Consider the following 27,954-nt stretch of genomic DNA (forward strand, 5'->3'; position numbering starts at 1 on the left):
GTTGATACATTTGAGAAAATGGTTTTATCCAGATGAGGTCCTTGGTTGAACTCTCTTAACAGGACCGTCTAACAATACTTTCTAATGAGCATAAATGGCTTTAATCTATTACATCAAACCGCTCTCACTCTATAATGACAGATTTTCCCCCGTGACCTCTCTGTGTTGTTGATGTAGTTGTCGTCGGGTCACCATGGCAACAAGGACAGCGAGGGGAATTTGAAGAGGTTGAGCTCTCACAGTCAGCTGGGACATCGCAGTAAGAAGACAGGAAGCATTGGCAAGAGCTGCTCCTCTTCCTCTTGCTCCTCCAGTCCCTTCAACACTGGTACAAACCTAATCCTTTATGGACCAACCAACCGGCCATTTTGTGTCCAAGCAACTTCTCATTCAGTTCTGTTTGTTTGTGAATAACCAAATCCATAACTCTCTAGTGCAGAACTGCTCGATATTTAGCTCTTTGTTTTGGTATAATTTCACTGTGTTTAGTCTGAACGTTTGTTTAATAATGGTTTAGGTATAACTGCACCGTATAGTGTTGTCTGGTTATTGTGCTGTGTTTAGGTATAACTATGGTGTGTATTCCCAGGTTGCGGCTCCCAAGACTTCCTCCCGTTCTCCTCTACCTCTCGTTTGGAGTGTGACCCCGACCGAGGAGAGGACGAGCACGGTGCTGAGGAGCACCACGAAGAGCGGACCAGACGGACAGTGCCTGAGGAAGATGACGAAGAAGAGGAGGAGGAAAGGGAAGAAGAGAAAGAAGAGGAAGAGGAATTGGACAATAGTAAATACCACAACAAGGCCTCTCTGCAGCCCCCGGCCCTGACCCCGGTTGACGGACCTCACGGAGGGTCGTCGCAGGGTCACGAGAGGTCAGAGGGCGAGGCCAGCTCCATCGAGACCAAGGTCACCATCTCCACCTTCGGCTCCATCATGCGCATCACTTCCTCCTCGGGTGGGCTAGGCGGCGGCAGCAGCAAGCTCCGCAAAATCTCCTCCTCCTCTTCCTCGGGGGACTACAAGCCTTCCAAGTCGCTTCTCAAGTCCCCGCACCTAGCCACGCCCCCTATACTGGAGGAGGCCGACCTAGAGGAAGACAAGGCCACGCCCCCACCACCGCTGCCAACACACCGGGAGAGGAGGCACCGTGGCAACAAGAAGAGCCGGCACGGACCGGGGCGCCCGCGGGGGAGCAAGAACCGGGAGCGGACGGAGAGGCGAGAGGAGGAGTACCGTCAGCACCATCACCACACGGCCCCTGCTCCACCTCCACCCCTAACCTCCTCCACCTTGTCCTCCTCGCTCTTCCCCAGCTCCCCCACCCTCCCCCACACAGCATACTCCTCCACCCTGCACACCTCCTCCCTCTCCTCCTCCTCCTTCCCCTCCTCCTCCACTTCCTCTAGCGTCAGTTTCTCCACAGGCCGCGGCAATACGCTGCTCGGCTCCGGTGAGTTTCTCACCAGATCCATCTGAGTGGGTGTGCTGTGTGGTATCCCTCTAGCTTCCTGTGAGCGCACAAGCCACACTTGCATGTGGAAATAATACACCGCATTTCTATGTATATTGACTGTGGATGATGAACGTACACGTTATAAGTATGTGTATTTAGAGATGTTCATGTAGCAAGATACCTCATTTAGAAAATGGGGGCCAGATTTAAGCTTGTACATATTTGCACTAGAGAGAAAGAAAAGGATGAAGAAAAGTAACAGATTTAGTAAAAATAAGAGTAAAGAACCCTTTGTATAAAGCTTTGTTGCTTATGACTTTTTGAACAGAACTAGAAGTGCAGGCTTTGCACATACATAGTAAATCTGACCTTAGGTAGTTAGTGATCTGTGCGTAGTCAAGAGATTTGCTAGATTGTGGTTTTGTGTGTAGTGTCAACAGTGAGAGCGTGTGCGTCAATGGCTGGGTTGACTTCCTGCTTTTGCTCTACTCTCAGAAGATATAACCTTAGCACTTTTAGGTGTGCGCTTGTGGGTGTGTGTATGTGTCTGTACATATGTGCATGTGTGTGTTCTATAAATGTATTGCATTTATGAATTAAGTCTGATATTATTATCTTCTTTAGGAAACTACATCAGTCACAAGGACCCTCTGTCTTTGAGTAGGAGTGTCTGTAACACCCCTTTGTCTTTGGGCGGAGGGGTGTGCACCACCCCTCTATCGTTGGGCGGGGGCATATGTAGCACCGCTCTCTCTTCAGGACTCCTGCCATCTCACGTCTCCACACTGTCACTTCAACCAGTCAACTCTGCCCCCAACACACAGGTACTCCAGAAATCAACATAATGTCTGGGTTAGAGCCCTGCACGGATATTAATTTTAAGCCATACCCATACCCATGACATTCAGGCCCTACCCTACCCAGGTCCGATTGCCTCTGCCAAATTTAAGGCCCTGCCCGAAACCCGAAATCAGAAATAACTTCCTCAGTTAGTAAATCCTAGTTATTGATGAAAAAACTGGCCCTACCCGGCCCTAACCCGATGTATAATGTCGGAGCCCGTCAAGCTTGGGTCAGGTAGCAGAGCTTTAGTCTGCACCCCAAATGGCACCCTATTCCCTATATACAGATGTATGATCTTAATTTGAGCCAGTTTGCTAAAGCAGAAAAATTATCCTGCTGCAACATAAAATGTGAATTATTATGTGGATTACAATTAATGGACACTTTTGTAGGAGTTGATACATTTTTCGTAAGGGAGTCTGACATTTCAAAGTGGAAATTCAAACTTCAGACACCTTTTTAAACCTCAAATACACTACAAGTTAAAAATGGGCTCTGGTCAAAGTAGTGCACTATGCAGGGAATATATAGTGCCATTTGAAACGCAGCCCATGACTGAGCTTATCAATGATATCATGTTAAAACTAAAATAGTATCCCACATGTATTCAGTTGCCAGGTAAATGAGATCCTAACTTTGTTCTCTGTGTGTTAAACCCTTGTAGGTGCACCCATGTTCCAGTTCTTCCTACAACCTCAGCTCCTCTCAGCCCTTTGGCAGGATCCTTTCTACTGCCCCTACACTGCCCTCACTACTCAGCCAAGCCCAGACCTCACTTCCAGGTAACACACACACACGCTCGTTAGTGAGATACTTATGTTTGCTATGAAGTTACATAGGGGAGAGTGGGGTAAATTGAACCAAAGGGGTAAGTTGAGCCACCCTTGTTTCTAGGAAACTATACACAAAATTAATAATTTGACCAAATATTTAGGAAGAAACCACATGGAAAAAGTGGTAAGCAAGTTAGGTAAAAAAAAAGAAATCACCAAGTCAAATGAATGTGTTAGAGGTTTCATGATACTTGTATCTATAACCAAAGTAGATAATTTTAAGATTGTTTGATACATCAGTTGGGGTCTCTCTAAGCTTCAATATGAGGTCCTAAACCTGGCATGAAAGTGCATCCTTGTAGCTGTATGGGCTAATATAGTCTAAATGTTTCCATGGGGTAAGTTGAGCCAATGGCCATGGAGTAAGTTGAGCCAATGGCCATGGGGTAAGTTGAGCCAATGGCCATGGGGTAATTTGAGCCAATGGCCATGGGGTAAGTTGAGCCAATGGCCATGGGGTAAGTTGAGCCAATGGCCATGGGGTAAGTTGAGCCAATGGCCATGGGGTAAGTTGAGCCAATGGTTGAGCCAATAGCAAGTTGAGCAAATTGAAGTGTTTCCTTCCCAGGCATAATGCAAGGCATTATCTCTGGGATATGAGGTAACAACAGGGCCTGGCCTATGTTAAAAGTGTTAAAAAAGTACAAAGTGTTTGTTAGGTGTTAAGCCTCTGTTAAAAGATGCTTAAAATTATTAAAAGACAAAAAGCGATTGTGATTGCTTTGAATTGTGTTGGGGAAATAATGATAGACATGGTTTTAAAAAGGTAATGGTAATATTACATTTAGTACAGATATTTGTAGGCAGCTTAACTTACCCTGTCCCACGGCTCAACTAAGTTGTCTTAACTTACCTTGTCCCACGGCTCAACTAAGTTGTCTTAACTTACCCTGTCCCACGGCTCAACTAAGTTGTCTTAACTTACCTTGTCCCACGGCTCAACTAAGTTGTCTTAACTTACCCTGTCCCACGGCTCAACTAAGTTGTCTTAACTTACCTTGTCCCACGGCTCAACTAAGTTGTCTTAACTTACCTTGTCCCACGGCTCAACTAAGTTGTCTTAACTTACCCTGTCCCACGGCTCAACTAAGTTGTCTTAACTTACCTTGTCCCACGGCTCAACTAAGTTGTCTTAACTTACCTTGTCCCACGGCTCAACTAAGTTGTCTTAACTTACCTTGTCCCACGGCTCAACTAAGTTGTCTTAACTTACCTTGTCCCACGGCTCAACTAAGTTGTCTTAACTTACCCTGTCCCACGGCTCAACTAAGTTGTCTTAACTTATCTTGTCCCACGGCTCAACTAAGTTGTCTTAACTTACCCTGTCCCACGGCTCAACTAAGTTGTCTTAATTTACCCTGTCCCATGGCTCAACTAAGTTGTCTTAATTTACCCTGTCCCATGGCTCAACTAAGTTGTCTTAACTTACCCTGTCCCACGGCTCAACTAAGTTGTCTTAATTTACCCTGTCCCATGGCTCAACTAAGTTGTCTTAATTTACCCTGTCCCATGGCTCAACTAAGTTGTCTTAACTTACCCTGTCCCACAGCTCAACTAAGTTGTGCCAAGAGACCACTTTTGTTTGGACAAGCTATGTTTTCAAAACAGAAAGAAATACTATATTTCCCTTGACGGAGTGATGCTGAATGTAAAAAACGGCTCAACTTACCCCACTCTCCCTTACTGTAGCTACTTGGTAGTTTATCGTGATTGCCCTCTCTCCTCTCAGAGTCCGAGATGGACGACTGTCGCTTCCCATGTCACGACAACTCGCCACGAGAGAGCCTTTCATCACAGTAAGTTTCTCTATGACTCTACTCTCACTGTCACTATCAATACTATTTTCTCTCACTGTCACTATCAACACTATTCTCTCTCATGGTCACTATCAAAAATATTCTCTCACTATCAACACTGTTTTATCTCACTGTCACTATCAACACTATTCTCTCTCACTGTTACTATCAACACTGTTCTCTCTCACTGTCACTATCAACACTATTCTCTCTCATGGTCACTATCAAAACTATTCTCTCACTATCAACACTGTTTTATCTCACTGTCACTATCAACACTATTCTCTCTCACTGTTACTATCAACACTGTTCTCTCTCACTAACACCATCAACACTATTCTCTCTTACTGTCACTATCAACACTGTTCTCTCTCACCGTTACTATCAACACTGTTCTCTCTCACTGTTACTATCAACACTATTCTCTCTCACTGTCACTATCAATACTGTTCTCTCTCACTGTCACTATCAACACTGTTCTCTCTCACTGTTACTATCAACACTGTTCTCTCTCACTGTCACTATCAACACTGTTCTCTCTCACTGGTACTATCAACACTGTTCTCTCTCACTGTTACTATCAACACTGTTCTCTCTCACTGTTACTATCAACACTGTTCTCTCTCACTGTCACTATCAACACTGTTCTCTCTCACTGTTACTATCAACAATAATCTCTCTCACTGTTATTGTCAACACTGTTCTCTCACACTGTCACTTTTACTTTTGTATACTTTACCATTCCATTTCATTCTGTCTCTTGTGTACCACCTTTTTTCAATTTCAATCTGTTTCTGTTCTCTGTAGCCGTATCCCTGTTCATTTACCACTGTTCTTCTCTCAGGTCTCCTATGAGCAGTCTGCCCCTGCTGTTTGACCAGAGAGAGGGCGTGGGCCCTGGGGTCAGAGGTCGCCCTGAAAACGTCCCTCCATCCAGCTCCCACATAGAGCTCCTACTGGAGAAGCATGGCAACGGAGAGATGGGAGCCAACAGTAAGTACACTGGGATGCTTTGTGGCAGTCTATAATATATCTTCATTCTCTGAGAATTTTCCGTTTGTCTTTTTTGGGCGATGTGTCTGCCTTTATGACACAGTCTGTCATACACACCCACTGTAAAATGTATTTTTGGACTCTTTGAAGATGAAGTGGATTCTTATCAACCCGAGTCAGTCTGATACACTGATCTTCTTGCTTTCAGATCATTTCAAATGCGCTGTTCAGCAATTATCATTAGTTTATCCCTTAGGACCTGTCTTTGCACAAACAGCACTGTGCGACACAACACTCAGTATGGAAGCTGTAACAAAAAACGGAAGTGACTCTAATACAGTGCCCCCTCCCCGTCTCCTTCCCCCTTTCCATCTCTCTCTCTCCTCCAGTTGTAGAGATGCTCCAGTCCCTCCACTCGCTGCAGCAGGAGAACCAGCGTCTCCAGGACCAGATCCTCAGCCTGACGGCCAAGAAGGAGCGGCTGCAGCTGCTCAACGTGGAGCTGGCCTGTTCCTTCCCCCTGCAGGTCCACCACTCCCACCACTCCGCCCAGGGCCTAGTGCCCACCCCCACCCACATCAGCTTCCTCTCCTCCGCACACGGTCAGATTCAGAAAACCCTCCTCATCCTCCACTCCTCCTTCACCTCCTCTCAGAAGCTTTCCATCCTCCTTACCTCATTCGTTGTTAGAGTTAGTTTGCTAGTCTGTATGACATCTATAGCCATGTCTGGAAAGAGTGCCACATGCCACCATCCCCAAACACAAACCTTGTTTTTGTCATCATAATCTGGATGGTTGTGTGTTGTGTTTTTGGAGTTGGTTCCCTGTCCCTGTATCTATATCCCTGTTTGTGTACCTCTCTTATCCCTATAGACCCCCTCAGCACCAATAAGAGTCCCCTGTCTAAAAGCTGCTTCCTGAATGATACCTCCTTCATCACCTCATCCGAGGTGAGAACCCCTTTGTGCCCACCATACCTTACCACCATAGTATCAACCAATACCTGAACCCACTGTGTAGTTAGTTATACATTACACTTATCCTTTATCCCAAACTATAGCATTAAAGGTGACATCTGAGTTTCATTTCCAATCAAAAGTGCTGCCTCTATTTGTTTGTACGTTGAGTAGCAACGGTCATCTAAATTGTTAAAAGGTTTTTTTAAACATTCGAATAAATGCAACAGAAGGACAATGGATGAAGATACTCCAAACTTTTAGAATTGTTATAATCCATCAGATATTGACAGAATTATAACACATAAAATATCTTACTGGCACGGACAAATAATGAATGTGCAGGGATTTTGGTGGGAATTCAGGTATTCAATTTATTGTAAAATTTCACTTTTTTTTCTTAGAATGCACTCATATATAAATGTTCTTATTGTATCAGGTATTGTTTTATATTTTGTGTTAAAATGAAGAAAATGTTATGTGCATCATTTGCATAAATACACCAGTTAAAAAAAATATAGATATATTTTTTTACATTTACAGATTAACATAAAGGGGTGGAGCAGGGCTGCAACAACCAAACACTTGCTCTGTCTACCCTACCAGCACTCTCCTGCACTGTCTAGACCGCCTCATTAATTACTGTTGTTGTCACTTTGTCTTGCATAATTCAACAAGTGCGTCAATAGCAGGGTACCCTCGGTGTAAAAATCAACACGCTTCGCTCTAGATTACACCTATTTAAACATTCTTGACATTGTTTGCGAGATCAAACATAATATCACTATAATCCGAGTGTTCATTTTCGGAAGTTGCTTTCATTTCAGGGCATCAAAATAAAGTCATGTTTCTTGTGATGTAAGTGTCAAGACGGTGCGTTAAATACCTGACGAAGCTTTAGCGTTCTTATAGATTCAATGTAAAGACAATTTATTCCATTGAGACCATTTTAGCCATAACCAGAGTGTGTTTGACAGGTCATTACAAACATTTCCACAGTCGTAACGTTAACGGAAAAAACGTCAGGCAAGCAAGAGTATGAAAGAGTCGCAGGAGTGAAATGAAAGGAATTAATCCAGTGAGATTTAAGTGACAAGTGGATTTTTCACCCCTCAAACACAGGAAATAGATGGCTGAAAAGAGATCCTCAGGTGGGCGGGACATGCGCGTTGTTACATTGAGGGAATGGTAATGTGTGAAATATGGGGAAATGAAACGTACAGATTGCACCTTTAAATGAACCATAACTGTCCTATTAGTTTTACCCTGTGTTTTTATTTTCCGACTCTAGGAGCTCCACTCTGGTAGTCCCTCCCGCAGTAGCTCCTCCCTCTCCTTCCAGAGCACCCCGCCCCCTCAGCAGAGTCCCGCCTCCTTCGGCCAGCCCTTGCTGAACGGGCTGGGTGGGCGGGGATTGACTGACAGCCTGGGGGGCCTCAATCAGGCCAGCAGTTCCATGGTGGGTGGGCTCATGGCCTCCCTAGCAGGAAGTCCCCAGCTGAACATGAACGGCGTGCTGGGCAGCCTGAACGGGGTGATCCAGTCGCCTGTCCAGAACGCCCCCCAGCCCACCCTGCCTGCCCTGCGGCCCCAGCCTCCTCCTTTGGGCACCCAGGCACTGGCACAGGGCCTGCAACTCCCCAAGAGCATGAGTCCGTGAGTACCTCCTCCCTGTCTGATCACCAAAAAAGTATAATGATAGTGTTGGTTGATTTTTTTGTGATGATGTTGTTGGTCGATTGCTGTTGATCGGTTGTTGTTGTTGTTGTGATAGCCACGGCCACTCTTTTTGTGACAGTGATACATTTTGATATAATCTGACAGTGACAGACAGTTGATTTCTTGTTGTGACTGTGTTGGTTGATGTTGTGAATGGCTGTGCTGACTGATTTTGTTCTAGACTGTTACCGTAATTGATTGTTGTTGTGACTAATGGGTTGGCTGGGTAAGTGTTATTTGGACTGGAAGTGTCCCATGATGAGTAATATTTAACATGGTTGTGTTTCAGGTCTTCCCTCCTGTCTGAGCAGCAGAAGCAGCTCCTTCTCCAGCAGCACTTCACTCCAGTAATGACTCTACCATGCCCTACAAACACACTCAGCCATGCAAACACTTGCAGTAAATGCTCTTGATGTTTGGTAACGCAATACAACACAACCGTGATGATAAGATGGTTATCATAAGAAGTTAAGATAAAACTGAAACAGTATTAATGGATGAATTGTCAGGACCGAAATAAGAGATATAACTGCGAGCAGCAATGAACGGGGTTCACAGGATGACAAAAAGGACACAAGATCAGTTGGATAACAAAAAAAGCACTCGATCATGTAGGAACTATCTTCCTTTGTGTGAATCTGACGTATGGTTCATGAGTAGATGATTTTGAGCATTAGTGTTACATATGTGAAGAATGAGTTGTTATTAATAGTTTCCTTGTTTTTTTTAGATATCATTACCAAATTCAGTGTGGTTCATGTTAGGGACGTCTATGATAGCGATGACAAGTTTCAAGTTGATAGGCCACTGTGGAGTGGACACGTCAAATCAGATTTTTTATTTGGAGCTAGACGCTTGTTAGGGGGCGCTACAGGCTGGTGGAGCTGGATAGGGGGTGCTACAGGCTGGAGCTGGATAGGAAGAGGTTGGATCGGATGAGTCTGGGGGTGAGGTGGCCGAGGTGATTGGTAGGGGGAGGCTGCGGCTACAGCCCTGCTGGTGGTTCAGGTTGATCAGGTGTAGCTAATGCCAACACTGGGAACTGCGTTGGTGTGGAGTACTGTTTTGGACTGGAATTTGTGCTAGAAGGTGCCGTCTGAAACCTCAGCTGCTCCAAGATTACTCCGTGATTTTTGATGGTTGCCTTTAAAGCTTGCATCATAGCCTGAAGCTGTTGGATTGGATTGTCCTGACCTGATGGACGAGGTCAAGGGTTGTCTTTGGTGTCCGGTTATGGGGGTTGGACCTGGATGAGGGTTGAACTTTGAAGTCTCCCACTTGTTCCTCCTCAGATTCTTTGTGCTCCTGTGCAGGGGTGAAAGTATAATTAATTTATTCCCGGTACGGGACCTTCTGTAGTGCACCAACATTTTTTAAGGGCCTAATCATAGAATTACATATAGAATCCCTATTAATTCAATATGATCTCTGTGGGCCTAGTCGTAAAGAATTGTCATTTAACTTTTAAAATGTATTACCTTTTATTTTGTATTTTATTAGGATCCCAATTAGCTGTTGCTAAAGCAGCAGCTACCCTTCCTGGGGTCCACACAAAACATGACATAATACAGAACAAAATTCCCAAGATGGAGGAAAATCTGTCCTGACGGACGTTATGGGTCATTGAGGCAAATTAGTTCAGCATGAGGAAAGACACCTACATTGCCTTCCGAAAGTATTCATACCCCTTGACTTATTCCACATTTTGTTGTGTTACAGCCTGAATTCAAAATGTATTAAATAATTGTTTTTTTCACCCATCTACACACAATACCCCATAATGACGAAGTGAAAACATGTTTTTAGAAATGTTTGCAAATGTATTGAAAATGAAATATAGAAATATCTCATTTACATAAGTATTCACACCCCTGAGTCAATACATGTTACAATCACCTTTGACCTGTGAGTCTTTCTGGGTAAGTCTCTAAGAGCTTTGCACACCTGGATTGTACAATAGTTGCACATTATTATTTTAAAGCCGATTTAAGTTTAAACTGTAACTAGGCAACTCAGGAACATTCAATGTTATCTTGGTAACCAACTCCACTATATATTTGGCCTTGTGTTTTAGGTTATTGTCCTGCTGAAAGGTGAATTTGTCTCCCAGTTTCTGTTGGAAAGAAGACTGGTACTCAGTGATGTGTTGTGTTGGATTTTCCCCAAACATATCGCTTTGTATTCAGGAAATAAAGTTAATTTCTTTGCAGTTTTACTTTAGTGCCTTAGTGCAAACAGGATGCATGTTTTGGAATATGTTTACTCTGTACAGGCTTTCTTCTTTTCCCTGAGCGGTTTCCTTCCTCTCCGACAACTGAGTTAGGAAGGACACCTGTATCTATGTAGTGACAGGGTGTATTGATACACCATCCAAAGTGTAATTAATAACTTCACCATGCTCAAAGGGATATTTAATGTTTGCTTTTTTTATTTTTACCCATCTACCAATAGGTGGCCCTTCTTTGCCAGGCATTGGAAAACCTCCCTGGTCTTTATGGTGTTTGAAATTCACTGCTTGACTGAGGGGCCTTACAAATAATTGTATGTGTGGGGTACAGAGATGAGGTAGTCATTAAAAAATCATCTTAAACACTATTATTGCACACAGAGTGAGTCCAAGCAACGTATTATGTGACCTGTTGAGCACATTTTTACTCCTGAACTTATTTAGTCTTGCCATAACAAAGGGGTTGAATACTTGACTCAAGACATTTCAGCTTTTCATTTTTAATTAATTTGTAAACATTTCTAAAAACACAATTCCACTTTGACATTGTGGGATATTGTGTGTAGGCCAGTGACACAAAATCTCAATTTAATCAATTTTAAATTTGGGCTGTAACACAACAAAATGTGAAAAATGTCAAGGGGTGTGAATACTTTCTGAAGGAACTGTACATACAAAGTTTCAAGTCTCTAGGTCAAACGGGGCTTTGGATATGATGGTTTAAGTGAGACTGCTTATAACAGTGCCACCTATAGGCCAATCGGTGCCATTATTTTTGTCCAAGTTACTCATGGCCTCTAGTTTCTCTGTGCCAAATTATTTAAAAAGTTACCAATCTGCTTGGCTGTTACCCATAATTATTCAATGAGTGTGACCATGGCCAGGTTTATTTTGGTCCCAAAAAATTAATGGAGAAAAAACCCCAGCATACAGTATATGCTGCGGTCTTTTTTTGGCCCAGCACCGATGGATTAATTTGGGATGTGCATATCACTACCCATTTTCCAAGTCACTTATCTCTTGGGCTGTGTGTGTCCCAGGAGCAGCAGGTGGTGGTCTATCAGATGTTGCAACAGCAGCGGCAGAGGGAGCTACAGCGCCTCACGCTGACCGGGGCCCTCACCTCCACCCCCACTGCCCAGTCCCCCAACCTGGGGGCCTCGCCCCTGCAGGGTGGCCAGGGAAACGCCCTCTTCAGCCTACAGGAAAATGCACTTCACAAGCCCGGGGTGAGTGCCGATATGCAGTTGTTCAAGACTCCTTATTTGAATAGACCACTGTATATAATAATAATAATAATAATAATAATATGCCATTTAGCAATGTCAATGCTTGATCAACTGAAGCTTTAAAGAATAAACTGCTTTTGTTGATGTTGACTTGCTTTGTAATGCTGTTAAACCTGAGGAAATACTGTAGGTGTATACTCCATAAATGTTGACAAATGTATGTGTGGGCCGAACATCTAAACTCACAGGTCAGTTTTAAATGTGTTTGATTGCAGGGGATGGGAGAGAAGGGCGGAGACAAGAATGGCTGACATGTCTTCTTCATGTCTGAACTGTTGCAGCTATAACAGCAGCTATAACAGGTGGGAAGGAAGGTAATTGAGCTGTTCCATCAGAAACTAATGTCACCTTTAATCTCCATCTGAAAGACTCTTGACTCTCTATCGTCTGTCTTTCCCACTCTTTTATGAATGTATAATGGAACCGACTTAAACGGTTGTTATTTTTTATTTGAGGAAGTTTTTTTCTTCTAGGTCCGTATGTGTAGGCAGCTTTCAGAGAGCATGAATACAGTGGTCTGTAATTGAATTGCACTAATCTGTTAACAAGACCAATTGGTTTTGCGCTTGTAGCAGAGCCAGAGACTCTGGTGTCCTGAAGGTAGATGTGGAGGGTATCGGGGGTCCAGCATAGAACCCTTAGCCGCTACTCCCAAGGCACTTCCTGAGATCTGAAATGATTAGATGGGTGTAAACAATATGGTGAATATTCCACCCAGCCAATCAGAAGGCAAGGTAAATCAATTACCTTATCATTTTAAACCTATCCAATCCTTTTAGATCTACCGGAGTGCCTATGGGTTGGGCCAAGTGTCGACTTGGAATTTGGGTGTGAGTGTTTTGGGCCAAAGTGTCCTTAGGCCATAACTTTACTGAAGCACTGACCCTCCACTTAAGCAATTATACCCCTATGGAACCAATGTATCCCTCCAAACGTCCTTGTTGAGGACGAACTGTCTGCCACCTTTCTAAACATCAACTGTCTTCCTCAAGGTCTGAATTCCTTTCATTTTCATCCCTCTCATATATTTTACAACTATGATATTCCTATTCTATCCTATTACATGTCACAGCTACAGACTGGCACCAAATTATCTGGGGACTGGCATTGGCAGGGTAGAGTGCCAACTATGCCTCAGTCCACCCCTGAGAATGTATAGAGAATGTATGAAGTTCAATATGTGTGCCGCTGCCGAGATTAATGAAACGAAACCAAACATTTGAAAATTGTCAAAGTAAATATGTACGATTATTATTTAAATTTTGTTCAACCCATGTATACTTTTCTTCGAAAATGAACCACCGATATAGAACCTAATAAGGGATATTTGGTACTTACTGTTACTAGGCTACATGGAACTGACAAGTTAGTGATTGATTAGTATGAATATTTTGCACTCTATCCTGAACTGTTAGTGTTTCTTATTTGTTTCTGTTGTACATATTGTTCTTTTGATGCCCGGAAAACTAGTTGTTCTTTTAGCAATACTGTATAGTTGTCAATGCCTTAAAATGATGCTAGAGTTACTGAGGGAAAACAACTCACTCTTAACAGCAAAAAGGCAGGTTCTCTTCTCTTCTAATTTTTTTGTCTTGTTTTTGTTCTGGTTACATTTACCATTATTTCAGATTTAGGTGAAAGCACTCTTTTCAATCTTACAATTTATAATATTGATAGGCAACAGTGATATGTCAACAATTGTAAAATGAAAATAGGTTTATTGATAAGTCTCAAATAATCTGTAATAGTGTCTTAAGATGCTGCTCAATGTTCTAGTTTTTAGAAGAACTGACAAGTAACATCCCATTTTAGACGGTATCACTTTACTTTGTCATAAGATCTATAAAATGCTGTCATATTAATGGCATAGCGGTCATGGTGTTTGTGACTATGTTCTTATACTACTGTGATTCAAACCATTATTGCTGACTTTATCTGTTATGATATGACTGCCTATGACATCTGTTACATCATTCTAATAACAGCATAATGTATAGTATGTCTTACGACTGAGATCATGATGTCAAGTTATAAATGTTACCATTCAGAACACATAGGCAACTCGGGAACTCTAATATGTTATTTTTTTTACTGCATCTACTTTCTTGTGTGGCACATAATAACAAGTCCTTCTGTGCTGGGATCAAGCTAATCTATTAACATCGGTCAAAGATCATTTCCAAACGTGGATTCGTTTTCTGTTTGCAACCTCGATATTGACCTCCCGTACATGTGATATCGGAAAGTATTAGAACTGTTCTGTTTTTGTAGATAGTTGTCAGTGAGGAACTTTCAAGCGACTATTTTAGTTGGTAAAATACTGTAGCAACGAGACTATAGGAGAATGTTAACATTGATAACACATGAGCCTATTCCTCCATATTGACAGGACTTCTAAAGGAGGTCTGCAGTTGAACAAGTACGTCCTTATAAGTTGTTGTATGATTAAGGTAAAAATCTAGGAAAGAACATGTCGAAGAGATTGTTTTGACTGAAAGAGTACTGCGAAGGAATCTTGAAGGGGAATCTTTCCCATGTTGCACTGGGGCGATTTGGCCCAATGAAATGTACATGTTTTTTTATGTATATATATTTTGTTGTTTTTTATTGTTTGAGTACAAATTGTATACTTAAATGTGTTTGTGTATAGACACATTCATTTTCTAAGCTTTGAAGTTTGGGTAACCAAGATAATCCATGTTATTATGTACGTATGTTGTACTGTGTATCTGTTATGTATTACAGCATATTTAAGCACCTCTCTCTCAATGAAGTTTGATGAAAATGGAACAAACTTATTGGGACATAAAATGCATGAAATGCATTTAAGTCTCTCAAATCAGTAGCTAAATACCAAGTTAGACTACACATCGTTTTTAAATGCATTGTTCTCAAAAAATGTTTGAATGAAATTTAAATTGAGCACTGCATTTGAGAAAGGACAAGCATTGTTGTCAATGTACATTGTATTTGTTTGAGATAATTAATCAACAATGAATTTGCCAATATTCAGATGTAATGCCCTGTAAAGTATTTTGATATTTTTGTGTAAAAATTAAAAAGGAACTATTAAGACGACTGAACTTTTACTGTCAATAAATGTATTTTACTGAGTTGATTTGCATGTTCTCGAAGCTTCATTTCCAGACTGCAGCATTGACAAAGTCCTTGTTGTGCGCATTACTTACTTGAAGCAGCTTGTCATAATGCCTTCATGAACCAGTCATAACAGTGTTATGAACAGTCATTACTGAAAGAGAGCGGCTCTCCAGTTGGGCTGGTCAGTGACTCACTGACACATTTTCCAGTCAGAGGAATAAGGCAACCTCACAGAGAGTTACACACAATAGAGAACTTTATTTCCAGAGGACATACATATGAGATGAATGTGGTTCTGTACAGATAAGAGATATGAACGAATATACTGTACATAATAAACATAGCATTAGAATGAGTAACAGCACAAGAGCAATTATATTCAGTGGTGTAAAGTACTTAAGTAAAAATACTTTCAAGTACAACTTAAGTCTTTTTGGGGGGTATCTGTACTTTACTATGGGTTTTTTTGGACAACTTTTACTTTTACTTCACTACATTCCTAAAGAAAATAATGTACTTTTTACTCCATACATTTTCCCTGACACCCAAAAGTACTCGTTACATTTTGAATGCTTAGTAAGTACTTTACAGCACTGTACATCATTAGACATCACACTATTAACAAACATTTTCCTTCCTCAGCTCTATGACAAAGACAGTCCCTTTGTAGCCCTGCAACCTCCAGGTAAGAAGTAGCTAGAACACTAGTTGCTTACACATATCTAGTACTGACACAAACACTAGCTAGTTGCTTGCACATATCTAGTACTGACACAAACACTAGCTAGTTGCTTGCACATATCTAGTACTGACACAAACACTAGCTAGTTGCTTACACATATCTAGTACTGACACAAACACTAGCTAGTTGCTTACACATATCTAGTACTAACACAAACACTAGCTAGTTGCTTACACATATCTAGTACTAACCCAAACACTAGCTAGTTGCTTACACATATCTAGTACTGACACAAACACTAGCTAGTTGCTTACACATACCTAGTACTGACACAAACACTCGCTAGTTGCTTGCACATAGTACTGACACTCACTGTGGTGGTTGGAAATGGGTATTGGGGCTGGACAGGTGTGACCCAGACCCTCCACTGTCGGAGACTACAAACATCCATTCAGGGTGGGGGTGGCGATCGAGGGGTGATTGAGGATCAAATGGGTGGAAAAGGACTAATATGTTCATCTGTATAACACAAATTCTGTATTTATGTTGCAGATGATAGATATGATAATATAAATTCCTGTCAGTTTGAAAAAGAAAGCGGCCCAGTTGATGCATGTATCTGCCTTTTGGAACCACATTCTGCTTCATCAAGAGAATCACAACACCACATGCTGGCCTGTGCAAGTGGGCTTCCTAGACTCAAAGTAAGGAAAATGACTTTCAAACTCATTTTAACTCTCTTCCCTGCCACACATTCTTCATTCCTCAGTACAGTGTGTTAAGACTCAAGTTCTCATTTCACCTTTCTTTCTGTAGTGTCAGCAATGACTTAAGTCTGAAGAGCCTGCACACAATATAAATATTGGAAGCTATCCTCAGAGCGATGGAAAAAGGATGTGTAAGTTCCATGTTCCTTGTCCCAATGAAAATGGCACCATGCAGGAATTTGTTAGAAATAGCGTAATTCAAATCTGGTATTGGAATAAGAGAAAACATCATCAAGAGATATTCAATCCAAGCTAAATTTATTATATGCAAAATGTATGTATGATAAGTATGATGGTTCGTATACGGGTTCACTGAAATACCACGCAGGGCAGACAGAGAACTGATCCATTGTTACAGGCTCTTCTTCAAATACTCTGACAGAGATAGTTCCCGCTCCCTGCTGGCCAATCAGAGTAGAGACTGAGCGTGGTTTAGACTTACTCAGCCTATCCGTTGGCACACAGGCTGGTCCCAGGCCCTTGGCGCTTCACTGTTGCCAGGTGTCTAGTTGTGTTGCAACTTATCCAGAAAGTCAGCACTTTTGCAGTACACATCCTTGAGTATGATGGTTTAACAAAGAGGCAGTGTTCGTGTATGTGAGACATTTGAGACACAAGTTCTTATCTCCCCCTACTCCCTAACAGCTCCTCACATGAATCACAGCTTGTTATGTGAAACAATTTATATCAGTACAGTACAAACCTATTATGTTTAATCATTAATGCATTCTTTCTAAGCTAGGCATCACATCTAGATCCAAACAATCCCCTTTTTTACACCCACTGGGTGTGAACCCAAAATAAGAAAACCCAAAATAAGAAATTTCAGGGAAATTTTGGATTCCCCGTATTGACACCCTCTAGGGTGTCACTCATTAAAATACAATACAAACAAAAAGAATCACACTTTTATTAATAGGCAATAATGATAATAAAAAGGCCTTCAGTCCTTCCATCTACACCTAACTTGTACTAGGCTGGCTACCAGCCACCCAGGAACTTCAAACCTTCACATATGTCACGATCGTCATATGGAACAGACCAAGGCGCAGCGTGATGAACAAACATACTTTAATTAGTTAAAGTTTAAACACAAAACAAGAAACGACTCGTGACGTCCAACGGTATCAATGACCGAACACGGAACAAAAACCCACAAACACAAAGGGAAAACAGACAGTTTAAATATGGCTCCCAATCAGAGACAACCAGCCAACAGCTGACACTCGTTGCCTCTGATTGGGAGTCACTCAGGCAAACATAGAATACAACAAACTAGAATGAACACCACAGAATGAACACACCCTGGCTCAACATATAGAGTCCCAGAGCCAGGGTGTGACAGTACCCCCCCCCTAAAGGCGCGGACTGCGACCGCGCCTCAACTAAAACAAAACAGGGGAGGGCTGGGCGGGCATACCTCCTCGGCGGCGGTTCTGGCTCCGGCCTTGACCACCACCCTCCAATCAACCCCCCATAGCGCCCCTGGTCCAGTCTGGCCCCGCTGGCTGGAGCTGAACTTGACTTAGCAGGAGCGGTTAGCTTCAGCTCCATAGTGGAGCAGTTGACCGGTACCTTCCCAGGCACCGGTGGCCCAGGCACGGGTTGTGCTGGACTGACGACGCGCACCCCTGGCTTGGTGCGTGGAGGAGGAACGGGCCTTACCAGGCTGACGACTCGCACCCCTGGCTTAGTGCGTGGAGGAGGAACGGGCCTTACCAGGCTGACGACTCGCACCCCTGGCTTGGTGCGTGGAGGAGGAACGGGCCTTACCAGGCTGACGACTCGCACCCCTGGCTTGGTGCGTGGAGGAGGAACGGGCCTTACCAGGCTGACGTCTCGCACCCCTGGCTTAGTGCGAGTGGCAGGAACAGGCCGGGCCGGGCTGGCGACGCGCACCATATACTTGGTGCGAGTGGCAGGAACAGGCCGGGCCGGGCTGGCGACGCGCACCGTATACTTGGTGCGAGTGGCAGGAACAGGCCGGGCCGGGCTGGCGACGCGCACCGTATACTTGGTGCGAGTGGCAGGAACAGGCCGGGCCGGGCTGGCGACGCGCACCGTATACTTGGTGCGAGTGGCAGGAACAGGCCGGGCCGGGCTGGCGACGCGCACCGTATACTTGGTGCGTAGAGCAGGGACAGGCCGGACTGGGCTGGCAACGCACACCGTAGGCTTGGTGCGTAGAGCAGGGACAGGCCAGACTGGGCTGGCGACGCACACCGTAGGCTTGGTGCGTAGAGCAGGGACAGGCCGGGCTGGGCTGGCGACGCACACCGTAGGCTTGGTGCGTGGAGCAGGGACAGGCCGGGCTGGGCTGTCGACGCACACCGTAGGCTTGGTGCGTGGAGCAGGGACTGGCCGGACTGGGCTGGCGACGCACACCGTAGGCTTGGTGCGTGGAGCAGGGACAGGCCGGGCTGGGCTGTCGACGCACACCGTAGGCTTGGTGCGTGGAGCAGGGACAGGCCGGACCGGGCTGGCGACGCACACCGTAGGCTTGGTGCGTGGAGCAGGGACTGGCCGGACTGGGCTGGCGACGCACACCGTAGGCTTGGTGCGTGGAGCAGGGACAGGCCGAACCGGGCTGTGGAGACGGATAGGAGCCCTGGAGTGAAGAGCGGCCACAACCCGTCCTGGCTGAATGCCTACCCTCACACACTCTGTGTGAGGCATCCGCACAGGACGTACAGGGCGGTGTATCCGTAACCTGGTGGCCTCCAGAATCCGCCCCTTTTTTGCCTCCGTCAGCCCCGTCGTCCATGCCGTGTGCCCCCCCTAAAAATTTTCTGGGGTTGCCTCTTGACCGCCCGACGACGACCCTGATCACGCCGTTGCTCCTCTCTACGGCGCGCCTCCACCGTCTCTTCTCCCGACGCTTCCTCCCATGTCCAGCCCAAGAGCTGCCCCTGGACACGCTGCTTGGTCGTTGCATGGTGGGTTTTTCTGTCACGATCGTCATATGGAACAGACCAAGGCGCAGCGTGATGAACAAACATACTTTAATTAGTTAAAGTTTAAACACAAAACAAGAAACGACTCGTGACGTCCAACGGTATCAATGACCGAACACGGAACAAAAACCCACAAACACAAAGGGAAAACAGACAGTTTAAATATGGCTCCCAATCAGAGACAACCAGCCAACAGCTGACACTCGTTGCCTCTGATTGGGAGTCACTCAGGCAAACATAGAATACAACAAACTAGAATGAACACCACAGAATGAACACACCCTGGCTCAACATATAGAGTCCCAGAGCCAGGGTGTGACAACATAAGGAAAGACAAACATTCACAATGGTTAACTTGATTAATAAAGCATAAAACACAGGATTAATAGAACACAAAACACAAGATTAATAAAACATAAAACACAAACAGGGAAGTACACACCCTCTAGGGTGTCACTCCACCAAGCCTGGTAGGTCATATCCTTCATTCCTTAGGTTGGAGTCCGGGATTGTGCCGTATCTCACCATCTGTTGGGAAACCGCCTTCTCCATCGCCTTTCTCACCAACCCTCGGACACAGGGAAGAAGACAACATCCACAAAGAACAAGTATACCCATAGAAGCTATAACTTCACCCAGAATAGTTACAACAATAGTTTTCCATTTACCAAATATGTTATCAAACCAACCGTTTAGGGAGCTATCAATACCAGAGTTCTCAGCCCGTTCGTTCGCCAGCGTGGTGAGTCCCTGAAGCGCTTTGGTCAGGGACCCGTCCGGTGCTGTATTGTTGGGGATGAAAGTATAGCACATAGATCCAAACAGAACACAAACTCCGCCACGCTCAGCCAAAAGCATATCTAAAGCTATTCTATTCTGCCATGCCATTAAGCTAGTTGCCGCTGTCTGCTCAGCTAATCCCTTTATTGCATCACGAGTGTGGTTTATAAATCTTTGCTGGTTATAGTAATTATAATTTATCCAATCTACGTTTTTATTAATTGTTGACCAACAGAAAATACTTGATTCAAACCCAGCTGCGATCTGATTCCTAGCTTTGAATTCTTCTGGAACCCCTCGAGGTACTCCTATCCCATCAATATATATCCTTTCATCAAAGGATCCCGGGAGGAGGTCCCACTTTCTACGTGACAACTCACCAGTCTCTGACACGTTTGATTGTTTGCGTATGTAGGTGAGTTCACAATCTGTTATCACCACACAACCATCAGATGTCAGCACGGGCCTGGTTTTGGTTCCTAAAATCCTCTGGCGGCAACAAAGAGGAGAGATTAGTCATGGTCTCTTTAGTTGTGACATTCTCTGTGTGGGAGCAGGAGCTAAGATGCCCTACCCTGTATCCTATCTTATTAGTCCTAGAAAAACAATAATAAGAATCCCCTGAGACTTCAAACGGAGGCAACCTAGGTCGGGGTGACTTTGTTATCGGGGGATACAGATAGTGCAAGTTACTACAAGACTCCTTCACCACATTCCCAGGTGGCTTGAACAATTTAATCATGGAGGATAAACCTGACGGAGAGTTAAAGCCTGTCAAGGGGAACGGAGTAGTTGTTAACCTTGGTTTGGCTGTCCCACAGGCATAACAGTCCTCTTTAGACATAGTTCTTGCCGTATACTGAATCCCTTCCAACCACAGGTTGGGATCTCTATACCTCGTCTCCACCTGTACTACTTCCTTCAGGTCTATAGTTTGCACTATCTTCACCACAGCCCCGGTCTCACTACCTCCCTCAGAGAGGTTTACTCTATAGGGTGCCCCAGTTGAAGAGGATATCTCACTTGTCAGGTCTGTAACCTGTTTTAGCGTAATTCAGACTTTCAGACAGTACCTACCCTTATATGGGTCGCACTGCCATTTCTGGTAATTCCCTACTTTCACAATACTACACCTGTCCTTAAACTGTGTATGGAGATTGACATATCCCCCCCCCCCCCCCCCCCCCCCCCCCCCCCCCCCCGCTTGGTATGAGCAACTACATGGTCCCAGGATGTACATGGTGACATAATACATATATATCTCCCATCCTTTATGATACTACCAGCCAGTAGTCCCCAACTGGTCCGCAAAGACCTCAAAAGGTCCTTCCCTAAAGTCCCTAGTACTTCCCCTTTCCCTACGTCTATCTGTCTCTTATGCCTTCGTAGACTGTGCTCAGGTATTATCTTATCAACTTGTGTTAGGTTAACTACTACTTCTGGCGGATCAGGAGGGTTTGAGTGTGTTAGGAATATGGCCCCCACAATCAGACAGCTACCTACCGTCAGGAGACCTGTGACCAGTGACCAGTTTTTCTTCTTTAGGGACTGGATGCTCACCAGTCTCCTGGTTAGATAGAGTGGGTCACCTTCTCCTTTAGTTCACCTGTGGGGCACAAAACCTCTGACATACGGGTGTGGTTAATAAACTATCTTCACACATACATGTTCAGCTCTCAATTTCTATTCATTTATTTATTTATTTATTTTTTTAAGTATTTTGTCCTCTCCTTCGTATATATTTATTATTTAATCCTACCATCCCCCTTTTGACACATGATTTGCCCATGTGTCAATATTACCACCTACCTAAACAATCACTTAGATTGTGCCTTCCTCTGATTACTGCAGCTCATTACAATAATTTAGTTTCAAATACCAACTTGTTGTTTATTAAAGCATACTAAAAATGATATTTAAATGACAACATTTGATAATACCTCAATTTACTTCTATCCCATAAAAGTAATCCAAGATTAGTACAATTGACTATCAACAGGTATCCCTCATTCAGGGAAAGCTCTCTCTCTCTCTCTCTCTCTTCTGTTATTTTATGGTTCAAATCATATATATTATTACCAAATTATAATCTTCTTCACACTTTTCACAGTATTATAAATTACCCTCAACTTAGTAAAATAAACTATCTTAAAGTCCTCCTCTCATGCCTTTAGAATTTACTAGTGTGGATGATTAATTAACACCAGAAAGTTAAACATTAATGCATTCTTTCTAAGCTAGGCATCACATCTAGATCCCCACAATTTGCAGCGTTGAATTTGAGAAGACTCATGTTGTCATTTGTTTTCTCTTCCAGTTATTAGAAGATCAGACGAGGCATATGATCGGGATAAGCAATAAGTTTAACTTGGTAAGTGGAATGCATGCCTTTGCCTCTTAAAAAAATGTGAATATGATGCATCATCACTGCTTCCTCTTGCTCATTTCTTACTACATTTTTAGAGCAACATGGTTTCTTGCCCCTCTATTTTCTAATAAGGAAGTATTCACACAGCACAGTAATTATTCATAAGAATACAAGAATGTTCTCTTCATGCCTGGGAAATGGGGCAAAATGCTCCTTAGTGTTTGTGAGGAAGCCAAAGGGTGGGGTGCCCGTCTTCATTGGTTAAGAACTTCTCAGAATCCATTTTACATCCTGCTGACCCGGGACATACCCAGGAGAAAAGGAAACCGGAATGTCCTGTTTGGTGTTATTACATTTGAATCGCTGATTGCATTGGAGTCATTCCTCAACCTGATTTGTCACATAGAATATCTAGCAACCTGATGCGCATGAATTTCACGTTATGACCCATTGCCGATTGGCGTGTTGTCTCTAGGGCTGGGCGATATGGCCAAAATATAATTTTACAATATTTTTCAGATATATGGCATTATTTGATTATTAATAGTAAAAGTTCTAAATATGTTTTGTATGTAGCGCATGACCCTAACATGGCATCAAATACATTCTAAGTGGTTTTAATGGTCTTTCTTCATTCTGATTTTGTTTTATACTCAACCAAACTAGGACAAAACTGACAATAAAGTAATCTAATTTGTAGAACTTTCCATATATGTAGCACTATCAAAATACCTTTTATAGAGGGTATTGTAAAAATACATAATAGTATGTTGATCCATACCGGTATACCTTAGAATACGATATATTGCCCAGCCCTAATTGTCTCATGACAATGGATGGTAAAGACTAAATCAGTGTTTTGGTGACTGGTAACTCTCTGTGGTCAGCATGTGCCGGAGTTCCTGGACAACGCGATATGCTGGCTGGAGCGGACAGGAGAGCCCCGCATCAAGCAGCATGTTCAGGAGCTGGGCTGCAGAGGGAACTGCTTTGCTGCTCTTCAACTCATCTTCGCTTTGTGTAAGAACCACTGAGAGTCAGGCAGTGTCCTCCATTGCTGTTCATATGGTGATCTGATTATGTACTGTGACTGTTTGAGCTTCAGACTGTGTTTTTACGGCCTTCTCACACAAAATATGAACCCACTGATGCCCAGTTCGGGCTTAGTGGTAGGTAGCTTAGAGGTTAGAAAGGTTGAAAGGTAAAACATGTCTTATGTTAGGTAGGTTAGAGAGGCTGAAAGGTTATTGGGCAATAACATGTCACATGGTTTATCCTACTCTAGAAACTTGGTTAGCAGTGAATGGGTCCTAATATGAACATCATTAACCTCTTCTCTCATCAGATGCTCATTATACACAGGCCATGGGAGTCAGTATAAAATAAATGATGCGAGACCTTGCACAGGGCCCCTGCCAATGGTCTATTGAGGTAAGTGGGTTGGACCGCAAGGTTGTCCAATCCGGCCCGCGGGTGACTTGAGATACTTTTTTATATTTTTGAGTGTTTTGGAGGTGTTTTTGGGGGAAACAAAGTCAATATACTTTAAAGATGACTAAACCCAAATCAAAACTGTGTAGAAGTAGTGTCACGCCCTGGCTCTGGGACTCTGTTATGTTGAGCCAGGGTGTGTAGTTTCTATGTGTTTGTGTTCTAGGTTCTTTATCTAGCTCATGTGTTTCTGTGTTGGCCGGGGTGGTTCTCAATCAGAGGCAACGAGTATCAGCTGTTGCTTGTTGTCTCTGATTGGGAACCATACTTAGGCAGCCTGTTTTGCCACAGTGTTTGTGGGATCTTGTTCCGTGTTGGTTTTGTGTTGTAAACCAAGGACTTCACGTATCGTTTTGTTGTTTTGTTCGTGTGGGTGAATATAAATAAAAGTATGTTCGCATATCACGCTGCGCCTTGGTCCACTGTGTTTGACGATCGTGACAGAAGATCCGACCACAACAGGACCAAGCAGCGTGTCCAGGAGCACACGCAGGAGGTGACGTTGGTGGATGTCCTCCTCGGTTGGGGGCAGATCACGGAGGAGGAGGCCGTCCGTTGCCGGTGGGCTATGAAGGGGGAGACCCAGGCAGGAGAGGAGAAGCGGCGCCAACAGGGCCGTGGTCGGACAGGCGAGAGGCACCCCCAAGACATTTTTAGGGGGGGCACATGGCATGGAAGACGGGGCTGCTGGAGGCAGATAAAGGGCAAGTTTGTGGACATGGAGAGAAGGCCACCAGGTTACGGGGGCCATTGGTCATTAGAGGGTAGGAAAGTGTAGAGGCACGGCGAGAGGTACTGTAGTGTGTTACCAGTCCGGTCCGGCCCGTTCCTGATCCCCGTATAAGGCCAGTGGTCTGTGTTCCCAGTGCGGTCCGGCCTGTTCCTGTCCCTCGCACCAAGCCTGTGATGCACGTCGCCAGCCCGGCTCGGCCTGTTCCTGCCCCTCGCACCAAGCCAATGGTGCGCGTCGCCAGCCCGGCCTGTTCCTGCCCCTCGCACCAAGCCAATGGTGCGCGTCGCCAGCCCGGCCCGGCCTGTTCCTGCCCCTCGCACCAAGCCAATGGTGCGCGTCGCCAGCCCGGCCCGGCCTGTTCCTGCCCCTCGCACCAAGCCTACGGTGCGCGTCGCCAGCCCGGCCCGGACTGTTCCTGTCCCTCGCACCAGGCCTACGGTGCGCGTCGCCAGCCCGGCCCGGCCTGTTCCTGCCCCTCGCACCAAGCCTACGGTGCGCGTCGCCAGACCGGCCTGGCCTGTTCCTGCCCCTCGCACCAAGCCTACGGTGCGCGTCGCCAGACCGGCCCGGCCTGTTCCTGCCCCTCGCACCAAGCCTACGGTGCGCGTCGCCAGCCCGGCCCGGCCTGTTCCTGCCCCTCGCACCAAGCCTACGGTGCGCGTCGCCAGACCGGCCCGGCCTGTTCCTGCCCCTCGCACCAGGCCTACGGTGCGCGTCGCCAGCCCGGCCCGGCCTGTTCCTGCCCCTCGCACCAGGCCTACGGTGCGCGTCGCCAGCCCGGCCCGGCCTGTTCCTGCCCCTCGCACCAAGCCTACGGTGCGCGTCGCCAGCCCGGCCCGGCCTGTTCCTGCCCCTCGCACCAAGCCTACGGTGCGCGTCGCCAGCCCGGCCCGGCCTGTTCCTGCCCCTCGCACCAAGCCTACGGTGCGCGTCGCCAGCCGGCCCGGCCTGTTCCTGCCCCTCGCACCAAGCCTACGGTGCGCGTCGCCAGCCCGGCCCGGCCTGTTCCTGCCCTTCGCACCAAGCCTACGGTGCGCGTCGCCAGCCCGGCCCGGCCTGTTCCTGCCCCTCGCACCAAGCCAATGGTGCGTGTCGCCAGCCCGGCCCGGCCTGTTCCTGCTCCCCGCACCAAGCCAATGGTGCGCGTCGTCATCCCGGTCCGGCCCATTCCTGCTCCCCGCACCAAGCATGGGGTGCGCATCGTCAGCCCGGTCCGGCCCGTTCCTGCTCCCCGCACCAAGCCTGTGGTGCGCGTCGTCAGCCCGGTCCGGCCCGTTCCTGCTCCCCGCACCAAGCCTGTGGTGCGCGTCGTCAGCCTGGTCCGGCCCGTTCCTGCTCCCCGCACCAAGCCTGTGGTGCGCGTCGTCAGTCCGGCACAGCCCGTGCCTGGGTCACCGGTGCCTGGTCAGGTACCGGTCAGCTGCTCCACATCGGAGCCTAAGCAATCCGCTTCACCGATGTCCAGTCCAGCTCCAGCCAGCGGGGCCAGACCGGACCAGGGGCGCTACGGGGGGATTGTTAGAGGGTGGTGGTCACGCCCGGAGCCGGAACCGCCTCCGAGGAGGAATGCCCACCTGGCCCTCCCCTGTTCGGTTTATGTTTTGGCGCGGTCGCAGTCCGCGCCTTTGGGGGGGGGGGGTACTGTCACGCCCTGGCTCTGGGACTCTGTTATGTTGAGCCAGGGTGTGTAGTTTCTATGTGTTTGTGTTCTAGGTTCTTTATCTAGCTCATGTGTTTCTGTGTTGGCCGGGGTGGTTCTCAATCAGAGGCAACGAGTATCAGCTGTTGCTTGTTGTCTCTGATTGGGAACCATACTTAGGCAGCCTGTTTTGCCACAGTGTTTGTGGGATCTTGTTCCGTGTTGGTTTTGTGTTGTAAACCAAGGACTTCACGTATCGTTTTGTTGTTTTGTTCGTGTGGGTGAATATAAATAAAAGTATGTTCGCATATCACGCTGCGCCTTGGTCCACTGTGTTTGACGATCGTGACAAGAAGTAATGGACCTACAGTGCCTATAGAAAGTCTTTAACCTTTTTCACATTTTGCTGCCTTAAAATTAAATCTAAAAAGGGACTAAATTAGATGTGATTCCTACAGATCTACAGAACCTACTCCACATTTTCAAAGTGCAAGAAAGTTATAAAATGTTTTCCTAATTGTCTCGCTGAAAAATTAAACTATATCCCAGGGTTAGATTTTCAGAAGACAGAGGTGGGTTTTCCTCTAGCTTTTTACCTGGGCTTTATTTCTTTCATATTTATTTTTATCCTGAAACTCCCCAGTCCCTGCCGATGACAAGCATACCCATAACATGATGTAGCCGCCACAATACTTGAAAATAGAGAGGGTTTCACTCTCTTGTGTTGGATTTGATTTGTATACTTTAATTTAGGCCAAAAAGTTAATGTCTTTGCCATGTTGTCTTGCAGTACTACTTAACAGCCTTGTTGCAAACAGAATGGATGATTGAGTGGATTTTTTAACACTGCTTCTTTTCACTTTGTCATCGAAGCCAGTAATATGGAGTGAATGCAATGTTGTTGATCCCTTTGTATTTTCAAGTATTGTGGTGGCAGCATCATGTTATGGGTATGCTTGTCACCGGCAGGGACTGGGGAATTTGTCAGGATCCAAATAAATATGAAAAGAGCAAAGACCAGGTAAAAAGTTAGGGGGGGTGGAGACTTATCCAATTATGATATTTCAGTTTTTATTTTCTCTTAATTTGGAAAATGTTCTATAACTTTTTTTCACTTTGAAAATGTGGAGTATGTTGTTTAGATCTATCAGAATATAATCTACTTTAATCCCTTTATAGATTACATTTTAAGGCAGCAAAATGTGAAAGAAATTCAAGGGGGTTTAGACTTTCTATAGGCACTCATTCATACGGTTTCTTGACTGTGTCCAGCTCGCTAATAATTACTGAAATGAAAGCTAGCCTCTTAGATGTTTAAGAGGTTTGCAGGC

At 45.2% G+C, this 27,954-nt stretch overlaps 1 protein-coding gene across 1 annotated transcript in view; it reads left to right on the forward strand.

Moving 5' to 3' along the window:
- LOC311113476 (protein AF-17-like) overlaps window positions 1-12,453 on the forward strand; it is a 19,699-nt gene extending 7,246 nt beyond the window's left edge. Inside the window, exons 9-20 of the mRNA XM_084156700.1 lie at window positions 178-328; window positions 590-1,450; window positions 2,078-2,277; window positions 2,961-3,078; window positions 4,859-4,925; window positions 5,770-5,918; window positions 6,308-6,520; window positions 6,793-6,869; window positions 8,167-8,531; window positions 8,884-8,941; window positions 11,862-12,050; window positions 12,326-12,453. Of these exons, the coding sequence (XP_084012826.1) occupies window positions 178-328; window positions 590-1,450; window positions 2,078-2,277; window positions 2,961-3,078; window positions 4,859-4,925; window positions 5,770-5,918; window positions 6,308-6,520; window positions 6,793-6,869; window positions 8,167-8,531; window positions 8,884-8,941; window positions 11,862-12,050; window positions 12,326-12,361 (2,484 nt within the window). The 3' untranslated portion in view covers window positions 12,362-12,453. The remainder of the gene's footprint in view (window positions 1-177; window positions 329-589; window positions 1,451-2,077; window positions 2,278-2,960; window positions 3,079-4,858; window positions 4,926-5,769; window positions 5,919-6,307; window positions 6,521-6,792; window positions 6,870-8,166; window positions 8,532-8,883; window positions 8,942-11,861; window positions 12,051-12,325) is intronic.
- The last annotated feature ends 15,501 nt before the right edge of the window (window positions 12,454-27,954 follow it).

This window comes from Coregonus lavaretus (genome assembly GCF_964263955.1).
Source record: "Coregonus lavaretus genome assembly, chromosome: 40".
Lineage (NCBI taxonomy): Eukaryota > Metazoa > Chordata > Actinopteri > Salmoniformes > Salmonidae > Coregonus > Coregonus lavaretus.